The sequence below is a fragment of the Venustampulla echinocandica genome, assembly GCF_003357145.1.
Source record: "Venustampulla echinocandica strain BP 5553 chromosome Unknown scaffold_1, whole genome shotgun sequence".
Classification (NCBI taxonomy): domain Eukaryota; kingdom Fungi; phylum Ascomycota; class Leotiomycetes; order Helotiales; family Pleuroascaceae; genus Venustampulla; species Venustampulla echinocandica.
The window spans coordinates 5558234-5578228 of record NW_022474206.1 but is presented as its reverse complement, the minus strand read 5'-3'; the positions used below and the strand labels follow the sequence as shown (position 1 = coordinate 5578228).

Genomic DNA, 19995 nt, shown 5'->3' with positions numbered 1-19995 from the left:
TGATTGCTGGTAATGACAACGGAAACGGCAAATGGACACTTACTCACTTCATCGGATCTGGTTTTACACGGCATTAGAGCCCCGTCGCAGAAATAGAAATGAAATAATAATAAAGCTGTCCTAAAAATGAAAATGAGAGAGTATAAGTTCGCCTTCTATCAGTTCGCCTTGACATTCCCTGGACTCCACTAGACACTTGAAAGCAAAATGTACGGAGGTAGATATGAGACCTTGAAAGCAGCGAAATATTTGTTAGCATGTAAGATATTTGGCATTAGAGAAATAGGTAGATTATTTCCTTCTGGAGTGTTTTAACATTAGAATAAAATTCTATAATTATGCAGGAAATCTTACGCAAACCTTAAAACTAACACCGAAGAAGAGCAAGCCGCGAGCTACGAGGTGCTGCACAACTAAATCGTCTCCCGAAAGTTACATTATTTATAAGTACAATTAAATAGCTAGCTAAACCATCAACCATATCTGGCAATTCGAACTCCCATACCAGGTATATACCCACGCTACAATATAATATATATATTCCCAAAAATCCATAATCCATTTTCTTTTCGATCTGCCTTTCACGGCTCCTTCTCACCCTCCGCAATACTACCCCGAGGACTATTCTGTCCTTGCTTGGCATTATCCCCACTATAACCTGTTTGCACGCTCGGTCTCCTCCCCAGCTGTGGCATGGGGCTGCCAACGCCTGGCATATTGGAGAGGCGCATTGGGCTAGGACTTGTATCTCTAGCTAGAAGCCCTGGCGGGAGGCCTAAAGTTGGGATATTGGAATCAAGCAGGCTACCCACGAATGGGCTCCGGAAACTTGGTGGGGTGGCGCTGGGCGGGGTTGCTTTATCGTAGACTTCTTTGTAGAAGGACTCGAGGAGGGGGACGTTGTGACAGAAGGCTTCGAGCTCGGTTTTGAGGGTCTCGGGTGTGATGGTATTTACGTTTTTAGGGCTGATAAGGGTGGGCCCGAGGTTGTCGGCAGCAGGGCGCAAAATAGGAGAGCCATAACAGGTATACGGATGAACCATAGGTGAACTTGGGGGAGTTGACCTTTCCATACTGCCCCCGAAACCGTAGATCAGTGATGGGATACGGTTGGTGCGTTCATGGTCCGTTTTGACATATCTGTCTAAATCTTTTGTTGCGGCGGTCCGATTGTTATACAGTCGGTTTGCTGCGAGCAGGAAATTGCCGTCGTCTAGAATTTGTGCCAACAGGATCCCAGATCGATGGATGTACTGTGTGTATTTGAAATGAGGCTTGCCCCAAGAGTACACAGTATCAACGTTGCTCGGAAAATTCCGTGCGGCTTCGGTATCCATGACAAAATTGAACTTCCTCATGATGGCTTTCTGGTAATAGTGACGGCTTACAGATGCAGAATTGGACTGTGGGGTGAAGGAATTAACATCAAAATAGGTTGTAGGCTCCCGCTCTGGGGGTTGTACAGCAAGTTTGATGGTATATGGGCTTCGGAAAGGGTTGTCAGTTGATATGGCACAGGCTTCACCAATAGGTGCCTCAACAAGCCTTAGCCCATAGCTTTCCGCAGTTCGGGCCCAGGATTCTATCGCATCCTCAATTAACTTAGCAGTGACACTTATCCAGTCAATCCGAATGTGATAGCAACTATCGGGGTTATGCAGTCGATCATAGTGCAGATTGATCCGTTCGGGACGATATGACCGCTTTCGATGGTCGACATCATATTTCATGACTTTGCTAAGAGCAACCTTCGGTTTCTTTCCGCCAGTGGTTGTTGTCGGCGTAGTTGTCCCCGAATCAGACGACTTCCCATCTTGGATGGAGCTGGATCTTGATTGCTCTGGCCTCGGCGATTCTCTTGGCATGCTCTCTGACATTGGTGTAGCAGGGACTGAGGTCTCACGGCGCCTCGAGCCAAACCAGCCGCTTCGACTCTCCGGTCGTTGCTTTGCCAGTTCTCCTGCAATTTGATAGAAATATTGCCCATCTCTAAAGGGGTGGCGCTTCTCAACATGAACAAAAATTCCCATATCTTTGTCTTTCTCCTTTCCATTTTCCTTCTCTTTGAGCCGCTGCAATTCGTCTTTCACCATTAGCTTATTACCAAGCTCAACGGCCTCTTCTCTTGTGTCGATATCTTCAAAATTTTCGATCAACCATGTTGTCATGTCAGATCCAATAAAACAGCTGTAATGAAGCCGGAAGTGCCACCTTCTATTTTGCATTCGCACTCCTCCTCGTTCAACCGGAGCTTGCATGGCTTCGGCCAGTGCTACAATGTCAAACTTCGTTTTACGGAAGCGTTCACTTTCAAATAATTGCCCTCGTCGGGAGCCTCCTTCACCAATCTCAACAATAGGTAGTGTTTCTAGTTCCGCTGTAACAACGATAGAAGGGTCCTCAGTTTTGTAGACGATATCAAGGGGGTTTTGATCTTTAGTCTTGCGTGCTGCAAGACTCTGAAATCGGTGCTCCGATGGAGTAAGGACTCTATGTCGCTGCCAGGCCTGGGTGAGCTTTTTGATGCCCTCCAGACGAACTTCTTCCTCGTTATCCTCTCCTTGGCGCAGCTGAGATTGCATTGGCCTTGCAACAGGTATTAAAACAAAACGGGCGCGCCAGAACCGTAAGCTCTCTGACATTTCGTCATCGAATCCTGCAACGAATGAATCGACATAGTTCCAATTGTATTCATCCGTTGGCTTCCCAAGCACCACCTGGCAAGATTCATAGCGATCGGACAGTTTTGTTCGAATTGCAGGGTTATAGACTGTTGGAAGAACTGGACCAGTGCCAGTTGAAGACGCAGTAGGTTTCCGCACAAACATGTCCACCCCAACCTCCGTTTCATTGACACACGATAACTGGTGTATGATGTTTCCCATTGACATAAAAACACTTGCCCCATCTTCTGCAATATGGTCGCGATCGAACACGTTTGCAATCTTGAGAGACTTCTGGCCGAACGCCCCCGCGACCGCCGATCCAACCACAATCTGGAATCCCTGGGATAATCGCATGCCAACAAGTTCCCGAAGAAGTCGGTCTCTAGAGTTTGGCACGTTCAATTCATCTTCTGCATTCTGGGATATGCTATATGGCTTTTGTTGATATTCTGTATCGAGCTGATGCTTGGTCGGGAAGTATTCTGTGGTTAAAGGCACCGATGCTGGGGCGCAAAGCGACTTCCACTTCATTGTCCTTGTACGTACAGTTCGAGGGAAAACATGTTGCCACCGCCTATACTGGCTTGGTCCAATTACATCGTTCTCAGAAGGATTTGACGGGTTCAATACGCTGAGCCATGGCGACAGGGCTGTCGTGGGTGACAATGTCGCTGGCAATTCAGGAACCGATCCTGCAAGAAGTTTCGAGGTGTATAGCTTCTGAGCGTCGTGGGGTCTGGTGGATTGTAAAGTATGTGAATTATCTTTGTCATCGAATCCATCGCTGGCTTCTTGAAGTGAGCCTAGCATTGATCGGGACTTGAATTGATTTGTGGAATCTAGAGATTGTAGAGCGCTCTTAATGGTCATGGGGCGGCTACTTAGGTTTTCTCCTTCTCCATCTTCGGCCTGCTCTGGTGGTGGAGGGGTCCCTGGCTTCTTTCTAGATTTGTCACTATGAGCAGATGGTGGCCGGTCCTGGGAATGTCCAACCGCAGTGTTAAGCAAATGAGTTGTCATTGCACCGTTGGACGTCTTCACTTGCGGCGGCTTCATCGTAACAGTAGTCGGTCTAGTCGCATTGGCATGTTCTGCCTGTATCTGTGCGGTTGCTGCCTTCGGTGCCGCAATACCAAAGCCGAACTTTCCAAGACTAATCTGTCGTCCGGTCTTAGGTTGTCTGGCGGGAGGTGATCTTAAATTTACAGTACTGATGCTGCCCAGACTGTTTTTTCGCAGCTTCTTAGCATCATCACCGTTGCGACTGGTTTGCTTGCTCTTCCCGGAGCTGGATGGCGCCATAAAGGCCACATCTCTATATATTGCGTGATCTTGACTAGATGGTGTCCCGAGCAACTTTGAATCATCGGCGAATATTCTTCTCGGTATTTCCTCACTGCCCGGGCGAGAGTACTTTCTGCCTTCAATTATTTGTCGAGTGTCGGGCCGATCTTCTAAAAGCTCCGATACAGCCATATCGAAACTATCTATAGCTTTGTAAAGCCTTTTTTCCTCTTCCGTAGAATTTCGGTCAAATAGCAGCTTTGAAGGGCCGCTCACGAATTCTAAAAGACTTGCATAGATCTTCTCCCGTACAAGTGAATTAGAGTCCCCCCGGATATCTAACTTGCTACCGGGTATATCCCGAGGCCGAAAAGCCATTTTAGGAAAAAGTGGGTGCTGCTGCAAAGGAGTTACGGCAATCTCAGTTAAGACATTTTCCATCACACTAGCCATTTCCATCTCATACATCTTGCATCGAACCTCAAAGCCCCTTGACCGTTGAGTGTGCCCATTCTTGAGGTGTTGGTTGACAGGCTTTGCTAAAGGGCCTCCGAGATGGATGTCTTGAGTGGTTCCAGTCCAGAAAGAGACATCGAGCCAGTGAGGTATGGCATAGGACCACTCGCTCGGGGGACTGGGCGCGGAAAATGACCCTGCACGAATACTCCGATCCTGTAATGAGGCCTTCAGAGGCGATAATGACTCATTTAACGAGGAGTAACTGCTCCCAAAGATGGCCGCATTTTGACGGGGGGTGCTATCTTCGCTATGCATGGATTTCATATGTAGCGCCTCCTGGAAAGCACTATAATCTGGGTTTCGATAGCGAAATAGTGGAACTGAGTGGAGCGGCATCTTTGGAAGGCAAACAAGATCGATGCCAATACCAGTCCCAATTAGCGTTTCCGTAGTCATCCTCAACGTCTCATAATCCACCTCAAAGAGCCCAGGCGAAGGAGTAATTACCACGACCGAGATCCCAGTACGCATGAGATCTCGGTCAATGTAATCATGCGCGAATTGCGAGCAAGCCAAATTGATCGCCTCGAGAACGTTGCCATGCATGGCTAAAGACGGCTCGGCTTCTATGCGCGTGTCCGACACCCATTTGGCATTGCTCTCGGGCGTTGACGCCGCCGCCTTTGCCAGATTGATACGGTAGGTAGATATGTCCCGGCGGAAGAATTTGAATTCGCGCTTCAACTCATATAAAATGGTTGTCCATGATCCACTAGCCATCTCACTGACTACCACCCGATAAAAGTCCTTATAGGGCTTTTTGTGGCCCTCTGCTTGTATGCCTGTATGGTAGGCGCTATCATGTGTAGTTGTCGCCAGCTCAGACGTGATTCCAGTATCGTACTCCACTCTGGAGAAAAGAACAATACTCACGAGGTGCTTGGCCCTAATGGACACCCACTTTTTAAAAAGTGCCGGGAGGAAACCATTAACGACTTTGTTAAACATGATCTCGCCGGAGCCTTCCGAATCAAAATCCCACATTTCTCTCGACATCTGAATGAAGAGGACGTATCGGGCAGACTCACTCCGAAAAACGGGCTTTGTATCTGTCGTACAGAATGCAGACCGCACCTTGCGGCCAGAGACATATATAGAAGATACCTGGGCTTTAATACTTCCAATGAAAAGGATCTTCTGGCCCTTGAATACTGTCTTATTGGCCAGCTGAGCAACAGCCAGCCTCCACATGTCAGACCGAGAGAGATACTCATCCTTGAATGATAGCTCCACATGAGATGCAGAGCTGGTAGCGGGGTCGGCCTAGATATTCGGTTAACGAAGTATCTGACGGGTCGGGAGGGGACTAAACGAACTGTGATAACAAGGACCTGTGACCGAGCCTTGAGAGAAAATATATCTGCAATTTGCTTTGCCACCGAAATTTCCAGCTTTGGCTGCTTGGCCTCCATCTCCTTGGAGATGTCCTTAGCAATGAACAAACATCGCTCCTGTAAGTCGATGTCATATTGGGTGCCGCTGGCCGCGCCAGGACTATTTGGATTTGAGCTACTCCTCTCACGTTGCATAACAGTAGAAAGTGCGTCTCCATCCAGCTTCGCCGCCTGTGCAGTGTCGAGGAAGTCACGGACCCCGGAATCAGTCTTCAGTGGCACAATTGCCATAAGATCGCCTTCCTGGACACCCGGGAATAGCCCGAGATTGATGACAACTTCATCCCTGGAAATGGTTTCCTCATGGATCCAAAGAGTACATTTTCTCTCAGCACGGGACTTCAGAGGAATCGGGTTATGCTGGACCGTTCCAGTATCCGAGGCTGCAGTCACCGGTCGACTGTCGACGGAATTGGTATTTGAACTGCCATTACTGACGTGCCGAAGATGGGACGCTCGCTGAGTCTGAGTCCCGCGTCGGGGAGTCGACGGCGGGACAGCTGACATTGGAATATTCCGAGCCTCTAGGCTGAACGAGAGAGCAGTTACTTGTGCGGCATGGTTAATGACGATGTAATTCTGAGGAAGTTGGAGGAGCTCAAGAGACATTGATATCTCCAATTCTGCCGGCTTGTTGACCGCCTTTGGGGTTCCAGAATCAGCATAGCGTGCACGGCCTATCAGGGTGTCGATCGGCAGAAGTTCCAAAAAAAAGTTCCCTCACCGAAGCCTCGCGTACAAGTACAACAACAGCGAACTTGGTTGCCCCTCCAGAAAGGCAATGAACAGGCTAGAAAATCGACGACAAATCTGCTGACAATGGCGAAACGGAGCGCCGAAGATATTGGCATTGAGGATGGCGATCAGGCCTACCTCAAACGCCAGAAGATCACCAATCCGGTTAAAAGCGTAAATGTAAATGCTGCAACGGAGATAAACTCTGGGAAACAGTTGCGACAACTTGTTGCTTTTGATCAGGACCACATCCGAGCGAAACATGGTAAGTCTAGTCGCCTAGTATAAAGAGATGGTGCTAAGATAATTATAGGAATTCAATCCTTCAAAAACTTCCTCGACGGCTTCGCGAACCCAGACAAGGATATTGGCCGAGCAACTGCGATTCTAAAGGACTACCTCGATTCGCATAAACCAGAAGACGAGAACGACAAAACCGCGGCGTATTTACCGGACCTTATGCAAACATGGAGCTATGCCGCCCAATCGAATGACGAGTCGTTATTATCCGCAGTCCCGGCTGTCCTTGCATTACTGCTCAAGACACTGTCCAACGTGCTCGAGTTTTCTGAACACGGCTTGAGGCTATGCCGAACTATGCTTCAGAGAAGTCAACTGGAATTAATTTCTCGCGGTCTGACCGCGAATAAGAACAGGGAATTCTTGATCTCTCCGGTCTTGCGATTGCTCAAGGAATTAAGTACTTTCGACGGCGGAGCTCTAGCAAAGCAGGTTTTCCGTGCAAGGGATCACACCCTCAAGGGGTTGGGGCGTAACCTCAACCTACGATTCACTGGAGATGGCATAGAGGATGTCCGACGCCCATCTGTGCGAACCAATGCCCTTCGATTCATCCTTCCCATCTTCAAATTTCTCCCCGTGGAAGCAAAACGAGAACTTCTTAATCAACGAGATATCGCATCAAACTTAACGAGAGGTATCGAAGATGATCCTGCTCCCATGGTTCGTGAGATCTTGACGACATTGAAAACATATGTGCTTCAGGATGAGGCACTCCCACGAGATGCTAAAACTAAGGTTGTGAATGCTGCTTCGTTGGGCCGGATCGCCCTTTTGTACGGATATGAGCACCCAGATGGGGGAGCAGAAGTTCCTCAGACACCTGTGAATCTTGTAGCACACGAGTTCCTAGTCTCGGCATGTACCTCTCATGATTTTGGAGTTCTCAACCACCAAACAGGCTTTTACCCTCGAGGCATCGACCCTGATGATCTTGCCGAGGTTGGCGCAAATGAAGCTGTCCTTGATCTAGGCCTGGATAGTATCGAGTGGATGGAGAATTTCACGGATCAGGTCCCAATCCGAAATACAATTCTGTCTGATTTTATCCAAACCCTCCGGCCTTGGTCCAGCACCAAACAAAGAGAACTGTTAATATCTGTATTTCGAGCGGCGCCTGAACTGGTTGCGGAGTATTTTTTCAACAAGAAGTCCTTCTCATTCGATCCTAAACTGACGGCAACCTGGATTGGGTATTCGGCATTTCTCTTCTCCAGCCTGCAACTGCCTCTCCCTGAATTCTTTGGGCACTCTCAGCGATATGCACGACTCCCACCTCCTCATTCTATAGTCTTGGAGAGTATTCTACCTCAACCTCTAAGTCAGAAAGTTCTAAGAGGCTGCCTATTACAGCCCGAACCCTTGATCAAGTTCTTTGCCGTCAGGCTACTTTGCATCGCTTTCAGCAAATTCAAAGATACCCTAAGAATGTATCACAATGCAGCAGATGGATCATCGCAATTATGGACGCAAGCAGCTACGTTATTGACGGAGGCCTTTTGCAAAAGATGCCCATCAATCAAAGATGTCATCCATGGCTTCAGAAATATGACTGATGACGATTTGCTACAAAGGGAAGCGATCACGAAGTTACTCGTATTGTATTATGAAGTGGTTCCTAGCATCGCGCTGGAGGCTAAGTTCGACGTGTCTGGAGTTCTATCGCAAACACTGCACAGTGTGGATAAAACGACCTTAAAACCACAAGATCGTGCCTTGCGTGCAATGGAGTTAGAAAATCTCTTCCAATTTGCACACTTCTCACCCGGTATGCGATGGTTTGCCACGACGCCGGAACTTCCTCTTTCACCATTTATGGCCATGTTAAAGCTCTCTGCTGAGGCTCCTGAGGATGTCCCATTGCTCAAGTTGCGCTCGGTTCTTGCTTCGGTCATTGAGGAGAATCAAATACTGCAAACTCAAACCAAAATCTCGGCTTTAGACTCTTTTATTCTGAGATTAAGATCCCTTGGCGGGACGCCGAATGCACCCTCCGTATATACGTTCCTTGACGACTGTATATCAAGATGTGCTGCTAAGCCCATCAAGTACATATATGCGCTTGAGGAGATACAGGCGAAGGACCAATCGAAGGACCAGCAGCGTCCTTTCAGCCTATTAACCTTGGCTATCACGGAACAATGGCCATTTATGATCAAGTCCGCTGACGATCAGGTTATACAAGAGATTGCTCAATTTGTTGCAGGCTACTTGGCGACATGCATCAAAATAAAGGAGAACAAGGCGGCGATAAAATCAGTGATAGAGAGGCTGGCTACAGAAACACCGGTCGAATCACCCGCACGAAAGACCATCGAACGATCCCGTAAGCTTGTCGATAGTATCTCGGTCCCTGAAGCTAAGCGGATACCCCGCGAGACCTCCATAAAAGAGTCCAAGAATAATGTGCCTTCTGATACCGAGAAAGCCGCTTTGATGGCTACCATGCTTGAGGATTCCAAGCCTCATGGTGAGAACCACAACTCGCTTATCAAATGGACGACAAAAGAGGTCGATGAGGTTGTGGAAGGCGGTCATGCAGCTTCTCTGATAATGCTTATGTCGTCGGAGTACTTGAGTGTGCGGAAGGAAGCTCTCACGAATATTTCAAAATTTGCTACGAAACTAAACGAGTCATCCTTCGAAGAGAAAGAGCAGATCTGGCTACTCTTGTCTGAGGTGGTGGAAACGGCCAAGAAAATCATCGACGAGCAACCTTTACCCACTGTGATATCGGCGTTCGCTGCCCATGCCATTCCGGTGCTTAACGACCCATTGCATATTCTGTACCCGAAAATCAACAAATTCCTCTCGCAGGGTCCGACCTGGGAGTTGGAAAAGATACCTTTGATGTATAAGATCCTCGACGAGGCTCCAAGTCTAGACGACGCATATTATCCAGAGATGAGCTGGCTACTTACATACATGCTCGCGGGTCTTCGAACAGCAGCAGACATGGCTATTTATCGCAAGAGGCGAGTTTTTGAAAAGCTATTCAGTATCTGGAACAGTGCATATCTGGCTCCAGGGTTGCGGGACAAGATATTGAGGATCCTGTTCAGAGCTACGACCATAGAAGGTGGCAGCACCACACTTATCACAAGATTCAGCACAATGACTTGGCTTCAAGCGCAAGTTGCGTTGGGTTCTGGGATGTCCCTTAAGGTGCTGATGGAGAGGATCTTGGAAACCTCAGATCAGCAGCGGGTTAAGAAATGGGCAAGGACTAGGGGCGTAAATGCTATCAAAGCCGACACTTTGAATTTCTAGGAGCATATATATCGAAGTAGGTAGAAATTAAATCCAGTTAGATACCCCACAATCAACGGCTCTCGGCAGTATTCGTAGTTGATTAGTGCACATACTCAACTGTGACCGGGTGACAAGTGAATGGATAAGCAGGCAAACACTTTCTTTTCTAAATCCCTAAACCCCCAAACTACAAGTTGGGGAGCTGCCGATCTTGTACCTTATTTACTAGACACACGGGGGAGGGGATCTCTAGACAGACGCCACTGGTGTTTAGCGCAAGCGAGGCAGGCCAACCTTGCCTCCTGCGCGGTGCGACAAAATACCCATCTAAACCAAACAACGACAACTTAATCATTCCCAAATTCGATATATACTCTTGACTTTCGACCTGTGGAAGCGCTCCTTTCGCATACCTCCATCGAACTCTTCCTAATATACATCTGCCATTGAGCCCAGATCGCATCTGCTTCGAAGAATACCATCCTGCTCTTGCAAGCCCACAACATCCGTTTGCGCCTGGCGCTCTGCCAGTCTGAACACAAGTTCGTGCAAATACTCTGTCTCTGCTTTGCAGCGCGTGCAGTTTAGGACCCATAACCCCTATTGTTCAACCCTGGCCGCGATTTTGCGTTTGCAATATAGGCGTACCGCCTCCTGCCTCCTTTCCCGATCCATTATCCACCCACCTCCCTCTACCACCTTGAAAACAGCTTCAAGGACAAGACCAAAGCCCTTTCCGAAACATATATAGCTATCTTCGCTCTCGCATTCACCCAAGCCGGTTAAGCTTGCGCTTTTACCTTTACTATGGCCGTCAGATACACCCCAGATGAACTGAAGTTCCTTAAAGAGTCTCCTCTGGTAGTTAAACCTCTTGGCCTGCCTCCAGCAGAGCAATGGATGGGGTAAGCTCACCGCCAGTGATGGGCCCAAGGCTATTATTAACAACCATCAGGACACCAGCAGACCCTACTCGTAATTCAGCCAAGCTAGCGAATGAGAAGGCTAAGAATCACAGCTCTAACTTGGACCTAGATCAGCCAAATAAACGGCCTGGTGCTGAACGGCACATGTCGCGAAGCAGTGCGAGTACGGTATTTGCCATTCACCCTGATAGTATTTACTAATGTTTCACAGATCCGGAAGATATAATCTTGGGACCCCCGAAGACCTCTTTCATGTCCGCAACCTCTATTCGAAGCGCTGGTAAACCTTTCGATTCTCCAGAACGGGAGCGGGCCTCTGCTCGCGATGTGGACACTCGTGACCGATTCAACTTCCGCGGTGGCAGGACTGGCGATGGGGATAATGACCGACCACGAGAGGGCCGTAATAATCTACGAATGAGACGCAACGACGGTGATCAGGACAGCGACGGATGGAGCACGGTTAAGCCTCGCAAGAGCTTTGGGAACGAAGGAGCCGAGAGATTCAACGGGCGGATGGGTCTCGACAGACATAAGGATGATAAGAGATTCAGGGATCGAGAAGATCGAGACCATAAAGAGAGACCAGCTCGAGGCTTCGATAGCTACTCTCGGGACAAGGATACTGATGATCATGAGCGAGCCGAAGGGCGTAAGAATGGCACCGGACGCGGACGCAATGAGCCTTCGTGGTTCAAAGACAGCGCTGATGGAGCACCTGCACCGAGGGAGCGAAACAGTAATAGCAACGGGGATCGGCCTATGGATCGAAGCAGAGGCTGGAGGGACAAAGACCGCGAAGACAGAGGGGATCGAGTGCCCGATAGGGGAGATCGACGCTGGGACAGAGACCAGCGCCAGGAGCGCGAGCCTGAGTGGTTCGCTGAACCGGAAGAGGAAAAGACCCAAGCTCATACACAGGAAGAATTTCAGAAGTGGAAAGAGCAGATGCAAGGAAAAGATAGAACTTCTGCCAGCAAGGCACCTGCGGAAGTTGCGTTGCCCAGCGCTGATACTGGTAGTGGCTTTTTCGGGTTAGAGAAACCGAAGGTTGAAACTCCACTTGCAATTGATACCGGACCTGATAAGTTCTTCGGCAAGTGGGCTACTCCGACAGAAGAGAAGAGCCCAGAGGCGGGTTCTGAACTGAGAAAGGAAGGGTTGGCAAAGCCCAAGGGAGCTGGAAAAGCATCTCGATTCACGTCGTTTTTCGCTCAGGAAGAGCCTCAGGGACGGCAACCCGAGCCCTTGCCAGCCATGGCACAACCATCTCAAGGTGGGTTTGATGCACTTCTAGCAAATAGCTCGCAATCTGCTGCCGAGAAGGAGGCTTTTCAACAATTACTTCAAAAGCTTCAACGCCAAACCATTTCAGGCACAGGCACAGGCTCTGCTCGTCCAACAGGCGTACCTATTCAGCAAAAGCCATATACTTCAGAAAAGCAGCAAAGTAACCAGATCCCCAGCCAAGACAACTTCCAGCAATATCGTGCCGAGCGCCATGAGGAAGGACGACCAGCCACGCGAAACTCACAGCAGGCCCTCCAAGAACTAATGACCCAGAGGCAGGTGGCTGGTAGTCAGCCGACGATTAGACCAGAGCAGATGTTGCAAGAGTTAGTTGGCCAACGTCAAGATGCTTTGAATCGGGCTTCACGCACGCCAGATCAACAACCTGCCCGAAACGACAACACCGCATTTCTCATGGGCCTGATGCAGAGCGCCAAGGCAGCACCAGAACCCCAAAGATCAGAGCAGGCTCATATGAGAATACCACTAGGAAAACCAATTGATCGCCAGCAAATGCAACAACAACAGCAAATGCTTGAGCGAGAGGAAGCTGCGCAACGAGAAGCAGCACAACGTGAACGGAGCACATCTCAACGTGCGCGGGCTCATCCGCCACCAGGATTCTTCGACGACCCAGCTTTCCAGCGTGGACCGCCTCCTCCGCACGAGAGGCAGTCAGGCAATCCTCCGCAACCAACCCAAATCCTACAACGCCCACCACCTCCAGGGTTAGAAATGGGCTGGGACCGCGCCTCACAACTCCCTCCCCCTCAACACCGAATCAATCCAAATGTCCCGCCTCCACCAGGATTGGCCAGCGCTCCAAACCGCGGCATGCCCGTTCCCCAACAAATGTTTCCTCCCGGCTTTCCCATGGGTAGCTTCCCTCCGGACGTAATGCCAGGCCCCCCACGGAACATTCCGATGCCTCCACCACCGGGGTTCTTTAACTCTCCACCTCCAGGATTCTTGCCACCAGGTATTAGCGGATTTCAAGGACCGGAAGGTATGGCGTTCGGCGGTGCGCCTTTTGATGGAAGGGGACCACCTCCTCAGGGGGCCTTCAGGAGACAATAGTTACATGAATGAATGATGGTACAAGGCTAGGAAGGACCGGTCTTGGATTTGGACAGCGACAGCTTTTTTTGTAACCATATGTTATACTCCATAAGGGAATGATATGAGGCTGCGTCTGCCTTACTCGACAGAGCATGGGGCCAGATGGGGATACAAAATGGGAATTGTATCACTGTCACCTATTATTAATCATATTACTGGGGTGATTGCATGTTGGTGGAGGATATTGGCAGCTTAGATGCTAGTTTCCGCCACAGTCCAGGAATATGCTTAATGAGAAAAAATTCAAAGCATGCTGGGCAACGGATTATATATACAAATCCAAATGCTTTCATTGTGATCGTAATGTCATGCCTCATTGGGTATCCACGAAGTATTAGAATACCAGAAAGCTGACTATACACAAAACCCCATCCGTCATTCTTATATACCACTAAGACCTGCCCTAACGCCACCTTATCCATCCCTTCGTCCCTACTCTCGGCCGGCTAGCGTTCAACGCCATAAAATGCCTGCACAAGACAACAGCTGCTCGCTCCACCAATCACTTCTTGCTCCCAAAGAACCCTCTCTTCTTCTTCTCCTTCTCCACACCTTCAGGTTTGCTCTTCTTCTCTAGCTTATTCTTGCTGCTACCGCCATTCAGGGCGATGGGCTGACCTTTACCTCCGACGGTGTTCATGCTCATGGCTGCTAAACCGGCGGTTGGAGGGGCGGGCGAGGGTCGATCGTAGGGGTTGCCGACATTGCCATTTTGGCTTCCGGCTATGCTGGGAGGCGATGGAGCAGCTCCAGGACCGCCTCGGGCTGGCAAGCCCATACCTTGCCGGCCTCCAGGAGGGGCCATACTTGGTGGAGGCCGAGGGGGGTCGTTTCTTACGAACAGATGCGCTGGGGCTTTCGGTTTGGGTCGGTCGACGGGGAGATCTAATTTCCTTCTATCGGCGCTCAAATCTCCAACTTGCCGCACAAATAATGCTGGGGTAAGCATGTGGCTGGAGACGAGAAATGTGTCTCTGCTTCTAGAGTCGGAGACTTCGTAACAGACCCGAGACTCTGAGTATGTTGCTCCGCCGGCCATGAATACAATAGTTCTTTGCCGACTGTCTACGGTTGACATGCGGTTCCGCGCCCAAGTTGGCTTCGCGCTCCGTAGAGATGCCTGTGATTGTGCGAGGAGTTCCTCGGAATTGTCTAGAGGGGCTTTGGTGTATGGGAAGATCGATTGGTCCAGGGTGCCCTTAGCTAGCTCCTCGAGCACCAGCTTCAGGCTCGGCTCAAAGCGTGAAAGTGCGTACTCTTCGTCTTGAGCGGTTGGGCTAGTCTTCCGTGGGAATAGGGGCGCAGCGTTAAGCTTAGGTTCTTTCACGCTCTTTTTCGTAGTATGGGCACCAAGCAGATCCATATTCTGAATGACACCGATCTCGCCTTCCGGTAGAGAAGCATGCATGAGAAGGCGCTCAATATCTTCCGTTATTAATCCTTCTCGGTATAATATGTAGAGCATTGTGAGCCTCAATCGATCCGCTGGCCCAATACTATCATCATCCAGTAGTCGAACGACTTGATCGCCTACATTCTTGGGCTTCCGGAAATCCTCGTCAAGTCCTGTTGCGAGTGACTGCTCAACCGATGCGACATCTGGGAGTTTGTGGTGTTGAAAGATATTCATACACTCTTGTGCCATGCTCAGATGCAACGAGTATGCTTCTTTCAACTCCTGAAATTGCGGTAATCCCGCTAACATATCTTTGATAGCGCTCAAACTAGTAGCATCTTCGGTATTCGTAAAATGTGGATTCTCGTCAATGAACTTTTGAAAATCGCCCATTAATTTCTCGATAGTGTCCTTCATATGCCGGTGCCTATTTTCGACCCAGATCTTGTCTTTCTCACCAATCTCCACCTCCTTTTCTTGCTGGTCGCGCTGCCCTTCGTTGATAACAGTCCTGTAGACTACTTTATCACCTTCTTTTATTGGCAGCAAATCATGGGCCATCGCTTGATATGTAAACTCGTGTATCAGAGGGGCTACCAGATCCATTGATCGGTCTGTAATAATGAGGACGCCTTGTGGTCGGGAGGCTGGTGGCGGAAAGTTCTGGTTGTACTGCGCGTAGGCATCCAGCTCTTCCTGGACAAACCTCGCCAGATGGGAGCACAGAACGCTTGCTTCGTGCAAGGGATTTCGAGGTTTATAATATCGAATTTTGGGGTATTCCCCCAATGAGACACAAATTCCAGTAATCTAAATTGCATTAGTCTGCAGCTCCGCACAAGTTTCAAGAGTCCAACCTTTCTTGCAAGAAGCTGTATATGGTCCTTTACTAGAGAGCTGCATGCTGGATGGTAAAGTATCGGGAAGCTCCAGGGATCCCGGAACGTTATTAAATGCGACTCGCGGGGAAAGAAGTCTATCGACATTGTCTCAAACCCCGCCAACTGCTCCTGAGCCTGCCTGGACACATCGATACGCCGGCGCATCTGAGGTTCGAGCAGGCCAGTCCACACGAGGAAAGTTTTCCGATATCTTCGGCGCTCGAAATCTGCCATGAGACAGTCGACGATATGTGGTTGCGGGGACAAGAGGTAAATGGCGTCCATATCAGGATTCATGTCCCGCTTCTCCTCGATCCTCTCGATATCTTCTCTGTTTCAGCATACGCATTCCTGGGGTGCATCGCAGAACGTACTAGCAATGTTCTCATTGAGGATATCATCTTCCTTGACCACATTGTCTATTAACCTCTTGGCTTCTTCGTCGGTAACCAGTACCTTCCACTGCCGCAATGATTAGCAGGGCCCAAGGGCTCTGGACAGCAGACCTACGTCGCCTCGAGTGATTGCTTTGATTGTACTTAAAATGACTATTGCAACTGTCAGTCATATCTCCCTCTCCTAAATGCGGGCATGTCCTGCTCACTCTCTCGCTGCTCCTGGATTACGGACGCCCCCATCTTGGAATGAGCGAGGATCCGCCTCGAAGTCGCCGGTGTTCAGGCACAACAATGGGAATGATAAACGGTGCGAGGGGATTATGTAGCTATGGTTATAATCCGGAAGCAGGGGAGTGTAGAGTTCAGAAGTTGGTACGAAGTACGTAGTATTCGTAGGGTTCAGCGCTGTGGTTGTTCAGTGGGGGGGTTGTACCTCGTACTGCGTTTCGCGCATAAACATGTAAGAGGTTGGACTGGCGCGTGGCAGAATTCGGCGGGCGGTGAGAGAACAATGACGGCGATTTCTATTCAATTAACGAAGTCTACAACGGACACTAATACACTAAGATACTCTATCTCTATCAATACGAAAATAAGGCTGTCTTTCTCAAGGCACATAAAGGCAAGCTCTGTTGAGTAAATATTTGATCTATTATATTCCTAATCGTCTAAATCATATATTGTATATATATGACATATATACTCCGTTTACATCAAAACACGGGTTCAACACTGTCATATCCAGAGATATAAGGCTCCTTCATTCTCGAGATGCTACCAGCGCCTACAGATTTGTCATTAATCGCAACACAGGGGCTCGATTCCCCTTGTCCACATCACTTGCTTGAAAGCAGATTCATGTAGAAAAAGCATCGCTAGATAGCAACATTATAGTTGGGCCACCGCGGTCTATAAAGGGGCAGCTAAAGTAATAATAGCGACGTGTGACTGCTAATTCCAGGTACGGGTTTCGTATAGCAGTCTTGCTCTCAGTTCGTCCCTAAATATCGTTCAACGTCATCATTTCGATAGAACATCTCCCTCAAACGTTCTGATTTTCTCCTATCCTTGTAATATAATTTCTTCATCTTCTTCGCGTCCAATGTTTCTGGTTTTACTTTTTTCTTTATCTCCCCATCCTTCGGCAGCACCACGCCAATTCCCAGCTTATCGTCTTTAGGCTTCGTTTTTATCGGATATTGGATCCCTTGCCCGGATGCCCCCAAACCCAGTCGCGAATCAGGATCCCAACCATAAGAAGAGAGATATGCTAGGCCTTTCCGTTTGCGGTCTAGATGCGAGGGAGGATGCGAATGTTCTAGGCAGACTTGATGGGCAAGAGAGGCCTCGTGCGGTGTTGGCTTTGACGTTGCGAGGTTTAAACACCCCGAATTCTCTGCATTTTCTAAGTTATCCCTGGTCGTTGATGTAGAATTGTTGTCCAGCGGGGCTGAGAGGGGTAGATTGCAGATATCGCAGACATGCGACTGCAATGACTCTTCATCTTTAGATCTCCCCGTCGCTGGGGAATCCGAGACGGCCGACCGTGAGCGTACGGTCTCATTTGAGGCTGTTTTGGGGTCTTCTGGAAGGACTAGTTTAAGATATAGATCACTAATAGACTTCCCAGAGGTCTGGCTGGTAGGAACGGCTGGGGCGGTTGAAGTTGAGGGGACAAACTGTACCCGCTTGCGCTTGATTCCTGCGCCGAAGACCCTTTGGTCTTGGAGTGGTATCTCGTACGTATCTTCATCCGACATCGCGTATCGGGGACGGAGCTGAGGGCAGCTGAACGCCAGTTGTTGAGGATATATTGACCATGGAAGGGGGAGCGTGGCGTTGTGACCGTGGCGGTGGACAAGAACAACAAGAAATATAAATAGAAAGTTGAGCCGAGAATTTAAGCTTAAATCCGCCACCTCGCTTGAAGATGCCTTGGAACATTCAGGCACGGTGCCTTGTGTTTCCAGCCTTGCAGTCGTCGAAGTTCTCCTATCCTCCTACAAGAACCAGCCAGTCGCCTTTCTCCACAATGCCTTTGCCATTCATCGCCGAGTTCTTTTGGGTTGGTATACCCGGCCTTCCATCTGCCTGGACGACTCTCAAAGGCCTCGTGGCAATCGCCATAATCTCAGCGGTGAAATGGCTTTGTATCGGCGCTACAAACACCTCGGAGAGGAAGCTCCACAGCAAAGTCGTTATGATAACAGGAGGCACATCTGGAATAGGAGCAGCAATAGCCCTCGACCTGGCGAAGAGGGGCGCGCAACTAGTCCTCCTCGTCCGCCAGTCCCCTAAGGATCTCTTTCTCATCGACTACATCGAGGATTTACGAGAACGATCGGGAAACGAATTAATCTATGCTGAGCAAGTCGACTTGTCCTCCCTGCATAGTATCCGCCTGTTTGCGACGAAATGGATTGACAATGCGCCGCCACGCCGCCTAGATATGATAATACTGTGTGGTTCGACTCTTACACCACCTGGCAAGCCCCGAGTCCTCACTGAAGAGGGCTTGGAAAAATCGTGGATGGTCAATTATCTTGCCAACTTCCATCTTCTTAGCATACTAAGTCCGGCAATCCGAGCACAGCCCCCGGATCGCGATGTACGTATCATATTTGCAACCTGCTCCTCATATATCACGTCCCCTGCGATCGGAGATGGGAGCGATGCTCTGACGACGAAAGATTGGACACCGGCGAAAGCATATGCTCGAAGCAAACTGGCACTGTTGATATTTGGGCAGGCTTTTCAGAAACATTTAGACGCGTACAAGCGGCCGGATGGGATTCCTATGACTGCACGGGTCATATTCGTGGATCCAGGATACTGCAGAACGCCAGGTATGCGACGGTGGCTCACAAGGGGATCACTTTGGGGGTTGGCAGTATATTTAGTATTCTGGCAGAATATTTGGCTGCTGTTGAAGAGCCCTGAAGGTGGAGCTCAGAGCTTCCTTTATGCTACCATGGAAGCTACTCTCGGGCGTGGATCTGGTGGGAAATTAATCAAGGAATGTCGAGAATTGGAATTCGCCCGGAATGTCAAAGATGAAGATGCTGCAAAGAAGTTGTGGCAGGGCAGCGAGAAGCTTATTGAGGAAGTTGAAAAGCGAGAGGCCGTGAAAAGAGCGCTACGGAAAAAGGAGAAGGAATCAGAGAAGGCACAGCAGCCAGCGGAGGTCCCAAGCAAATCGGGTACAGCCACTAGCGACACCAAGAAGAATGCATCAAAGTCTCGGAAGCAGAGGAAAACTAAATAAATACGGATCCGTTTTTCTAAAGCATACTGTGGCGGTCATATCATAGCAACGGAGTTTACGAAGTTTGTTCTTAACATACCTCCGTTGTCAACAGAACATCGTGGGGGCCATGCTGTTTCATGTCTCTAATTCCCAGTTCACACCACCGAATTCCCTCAACCCCCGTGGCGTGTTACATATAAGTCGCCTTCAGCTGACGCCACCTTTTGAATCTGACAGACAGGAACAGAATCGTTTTATGACATCTGCTGGGAGTGACTAATACACCGGCGACTCTCCCACCATGGCATATTCGTACAGCCAAATGTAAGACTCGCTCCACATACAATGCGTTCGGCTCGCCTTCCTGGTATGTATTTTTGGAATGTTTCAACAACACTCAACTCAGTCAACTGCTCGCAAACACAACCCCTGTTTAAGCTCGCCGTCGGATAAATGCTAGGATCTCATATGGGCGTGCAGCAGTAGTGCTCCATACGAAGTATGCAATGTGCATTTTACGAAGCAGAGCTGGTCTGGAGCTGTCATCCTGGCTCGTAGTTGGAGGATCCTCAAAGGATCGCGCCTCGG

At 49.3% G+C, this 19995-nt stretch overlaps 6 protein-coding genes across 6 annotated transcripts; 3 read left to right on the top strand and 3 right to left on the bottom strand.

Annotated features, from left to right (window-relative positions):
• Positions 1–581: 581 nt before the first annotated feature.
• On the bottom strand, positions 582–6472 carry BP5553_04334 (putative IML1 Vacuolar membrane protein; the record flags this gene model as incomplete). Its single annotated transcript, XM_032012957.1, has 2 exons — positions 582–5732; positions 5786–6472. 2 exons carry the CDS (start codon positions 6470–6472, stop codon positions 582–584), a joined length of 5838 nt encoding a protein of 1945 aa, XP_031872650.1.
• Positions 6473–6682: 210 nt separating this feature from the next.
• On the top strand, positions 6683–10168 carry BP5553_04333 (Uncharacterized protein; the record flags this gene model as incomplete). The annotated part of the gene is made up of 2 exons (XM_032012956.1): positions 6683–6863; positions 6912–10168. 2 exons carry the CDS (start codon positions 6683–6685, stop codon positions 10166–10168), a joined length of 3438 nt encoding a protein of 1145 aa, XP_031872649.1.
• A 789-nt stretch (positions 10169–10957) lies between these two features.
• BP5553_04332 (Uncharacterized protein) lies at positions 10958–13443 on the top strand (the record flags this gene model as incomplete). The annotated part of the gene is made up of 3 exons (XM_032012955.1): positions 10958–11055; positions 11106–11239; positions 11288–13443. The coding sequence occupies 3 exons, from the start codon at positions 10958–10960 to the stop codon at positions 13441–13443; spliced, it is 2388 nt and encodes a 795-aa protein (XP_031872648.1).
• Positions 13444–13987: 544 nt separating this feature from the next.
• Positions 13988–16400, bottom strand: BP5553_04331 (Sec1-like protein; the record flags this gene model as incomplete). The annotated part of the gene is made up of 5 exons (XM_032012954.1): positions 13988–15691; positions 15739–16088; positions 16137–16224; positions 16273–16310; positions 16367–16400. 5 exons carry the CDS (start codon positions 16398–16400, stop codon positions 13988–13990), a joined length of 2214 nt encoding a protein of 737 aa, XP_031872647.1.
• Positions 16401–17149: 749 nt separating this feature from the next.
• BP5553_04330 (uncharacterized protein) lies at positions 17150–17920 on the bottom strand (the record flags this gene model as incomplete). Its single annotated transcript, XM_032012953.1, has 1 exon — positions 17150–17920. The coding sequence occupies one exon, from the start codon at positions 17918–17920 to the stop codon at positions 17150–17152; it is 771 nt and encodes a 256-aa protein (XP_031872646.1).
• A 272-nt stretch (positions 17921–18192) lies between these two features.
• On the top strand, positions 18193–19425 carry BP5553_04329 (putative retinol dehydrogenase 13; the record flags this gene model as incomplete). The annotated part of the gene is made up of 1 exon (XM_032012952.1): positions 18193–19425. One exon carries the CDS (start codon positions 18193–18195, stop codon positions 19423–19425), a length of 1233 nt encoding a protein of 410 aa, XP_031872645.1.
• Positions 19426–19995: the final 570 nt, after the last annotated feature.